Source organism: Carlito syrichta, unplaced genomic scaffold (assembly GCF_000164805.1).
Source record: "Carlito syrichta isolate Samal-C Ts95f unplaced genomic scaffold, Tarsius_syrichta-2.0.1 Scaffold144572, whole genome shotgun sequence".
In the NCBI taxonomy this organism is placed as follows: domain Eukaryota; kingdom Metazoa; phylum Chordata; class Mammalia; order Primates; family Tarsiidae; genus Carlito; species Carlito syrichta.
The window spans coordinates 18,899-21,749 of record NW_007088668.1 but is presented as its reverse complement, the minus strand read 5'-3'; the positions used below and the strand labels follow the sequence as shown (position 1 = coordinate 21,749).

Here is a 2,851-nt window from a genome sequence, read left to right as displayed (position 1 = left end):
TGCTGGGCTCCGGGGATCCTTCTGCCTCAGCCTTCCGAGTAGCCGGAACTACAGGCGTGCGCTACCATGCCCGGTTGATTTTTGATTTATTGCAGAGATGAGGTCTAGCCAAGTTGCCCAGGTGGGTCTCAAACCTGCGGGCTCAGGCAATCCGCTCACCTTGGCCTCCCAAAGCGCTGGGATTACAGGCTGGGCCACCGAGCCCGGCTACACTGGTTACTTTTAAACGGGTGACTTTTGCAAACTGCCAGCGAATCATCACTGTATTCTTGTTCAACTGCATGGTTACGGGCCTGCAAAGCGAGCCCGGTCTACCTAGTCCCATACTCAAACGTCTGCCCCAAGGTTCCCGGTGGGTCACGGAGGCCAGGACCCACCTCTCTAACATTGGGCATATCCAGCAGTTCTCCGAACACGTAGACTCCAGGGGCCTCCAGCACCTGGTGGATGAGAGTGGCCAGCGCTGCCCCCTTGGCCGACTTGGCCAGGAGCAGAAACTGCTCCTGGTTCTGCCCTGTCACCTTCACTTCCGCGCTCATGGCCGCACTGGGTTGGAGGGGCCTGGGCTGGGATGGCTGGAGCTGCAAGGACACAGGACGGAGGGCTAAGTTCCCGTCCCGGCGGGATGGGACGCACCAGGGCGAGAGGTGCGCCGAGAGCGTCCGGGACTCCGAAGTCAGCCACTTCACTGGGCTGCCACGCCCACCCCGTCCTCCAGGCGTGGCCCCAAGCCCCACCACGGGCCTCCCACCGAGCTCAAGGGCACCGGACGCGGGGCGAAGGGGTCACACCTGCCGTCCGCCCCAACCACGAAGCGCCCTCAGCGCTCCACGCGTGCCCGGCACGTGCCCCAACCACGTGACCACACACCCGCGAGCCCCACACGCGGCTCCGCCCCTCCCTTAAAGTGGCCGCCCGGGGACGGTGGGCTCCCGCCGTCCGCCGCGTCGCACCCCAGGCCAGACGCTGCGGGCCGTTACCTGGAAGCGTCGTCCTCCAGCGCACCGGGCGGGGCCGCCGCTCCGTCACCTCCGGCAGCTGTTCAGAGCCTTTCCTGCCACCTCCCTTCAGAGCCGCTCTGGCCCCTGAACTCTATGGCCGGCTTCCGGCCGTACTTCCGCTCTGACGGCGCAGGTTTCCGGCGGAACGTGCCCCGCCCTCCCTCCCGAGGACCAATGACGCTCTGGACGGGGACGCCGGCGTTCCGGCCCTCCGGTTGGTCGCTGGGGGGAGAATGGCAGGCGCCTTGTGAAAGGTACGCCGCTTTGTTTCAATAAAACTTTATTGGGGCCGGCCCGGTGGCTCAGCCTATAATCCCAGCCCTTTGGGAGGCCGAGGTGAGACGATGGCTGGATCCCGCGGGTTTGAGACCCACCTGGGCAACTTGGGGAGCCCTCATCTCTACAATAAACTTTTTTAAAAAGTGAGACTTTTGAGACTCCAGTGAGACTTCAACTCAAAAAATGAAAACAAAAATAAAACATTTTATTGGAAGCCGAGCGTGTGGGTGCCCGCCTGTAGGTCCAGCTCGTCAGGAGGGCCCGACTCGACAAACATCATTTAAGAATTAGATCCTTGGCCGGGCTCGGTGGCTCAGCCTGTAATTCTGTGCCTTGAGTGGCCGAGGTGAGTGGATTGCCTGAGCCCGCGGGTTCGAGACCCGCCTGGGCACCTTGGCGAGACCTCATCTCTACAATAAATTAAAAAATTAGCCGGGCATGCACCTGTGGTTCCAGCTACTCGGAAGGCGGAGGCGGAAGGATCGCCGGAGCCCAGCAGGTCGAGGCTGCGGGGGCCGGGAGCGGCCACTGCACTCCAGTCTGGGCGACAGAGTGAGACTCCAACTCAAAAAAAAAAAAAAAAAATTAGATCCTTGAGACCTGGCGTCAGAGACCAGCCTGGGCAACATAGCGAAACCCTCGTCTCTATAAAGACAAACAAATGGACAGCAGCACTTTATCGGAAGAGCGCCAGCTTTATCCGAAGCTGCAGTGGTCTCAGGAGGGCGAGATCCCACGAGGCTCTGCCCGCTCCAGGCAGCCGCAGAGCTGGAGATCGGGGCTGTGCTGGGCGCCTGGACCCGAGAAGAGCCGTCAGGAAGGGGAGAGGAGGGGGAACCCGGCGGGAGGGATGAGGAGGAACGAGGGCGCGACGAGACACAGCACCAGAAGGCGGAGGCAGAAATCACCCGAAGCCCAGCTCCTCTTGTGTGAAGAACAGGAGGAAAGAAGGAGGAAAAGTGAAGGAAACAGGGGTAGCCAACATGCACCAGGTGCTTACTGTTGGGTGGGCGCCTTTCTTTTTTTCTTTTTTTTTTCAGTCGGAGTCTCACTCCGTCGCCCAGGCTGGAGGGCAGTGGCACGCTCACGTCCACGACAGCCTCGACCTGCTGGGCTCAGGCGATCCTTCCACCTTAGCCTTCCAAGTAGTCGGAACTACAGGCACGCGCCACCACGCCCGGCCAGTGTTTTGATTTATTGTCGAGATGAGGTCTCATCCTGTTGCCCAGGCTGATCTGGAACCACGGCTCAGGCAGTCCTTTCACCTGGGCTCCCCAAAGTGCTGGGATGACAGGCTTGAGCCACCGCACCCAGTCAGGCAGGCACCTTTCAATATTTTGTCCCATTGAATCCTTACAGCTGTACAGCGTCCTAGTGTCACCGGGACACCCTCTACTACAGTGACATATACTTGGCCCCACATATACTGTGTGGAAGGAAAGCTTATGTTGTTATTCTCATTTTACAGATGAGAAAATTGAGGCTCATGAAATGTTAGGCATTTACCTGGAACCTAGGTCTTTTCAAACTCAAAACCACCTTCCCACTTCGTGCTACTTTAAAAAAACAAA

At 59.3% G+C, this 2,851-nt stretch overlaps 1 protein-coding gene across 2 annotated transcripts in view; it reads right to left on the bottom strand.

The window, feature by feature from the left end:
• Positions 1-1,205, bottom strand: part of COPS7A (COP9 signalosome subunit 7A) — a 9,845-nt gene extending 8,640 nt beyond the window's left edge. Inside the window, exons 1-2 of one of the 2 annotated variants that reach the window (XM_008050353.2) lie at positions 981-1,205; positions 378-581 (exon numbers count right to left, since the gene is read on the bottom strand). In XM_008050353.2, the coding sequence (XP_008048544.1) occupies positions 378-539 (162 nt within the window). In that variant the 5' untranslated portion in view covers positions 540-581; positions 981-1,205. Of the gene's footprint in view, positions 1-377; positions 582-953 lie in introns of both variants that reach the window. The other variant, XM_021708721.1, reaches the window with a different exon arrangement.
• Between the last annotated feature and the right edge of the window lie 1,646 nt (positions 1,206-2,851).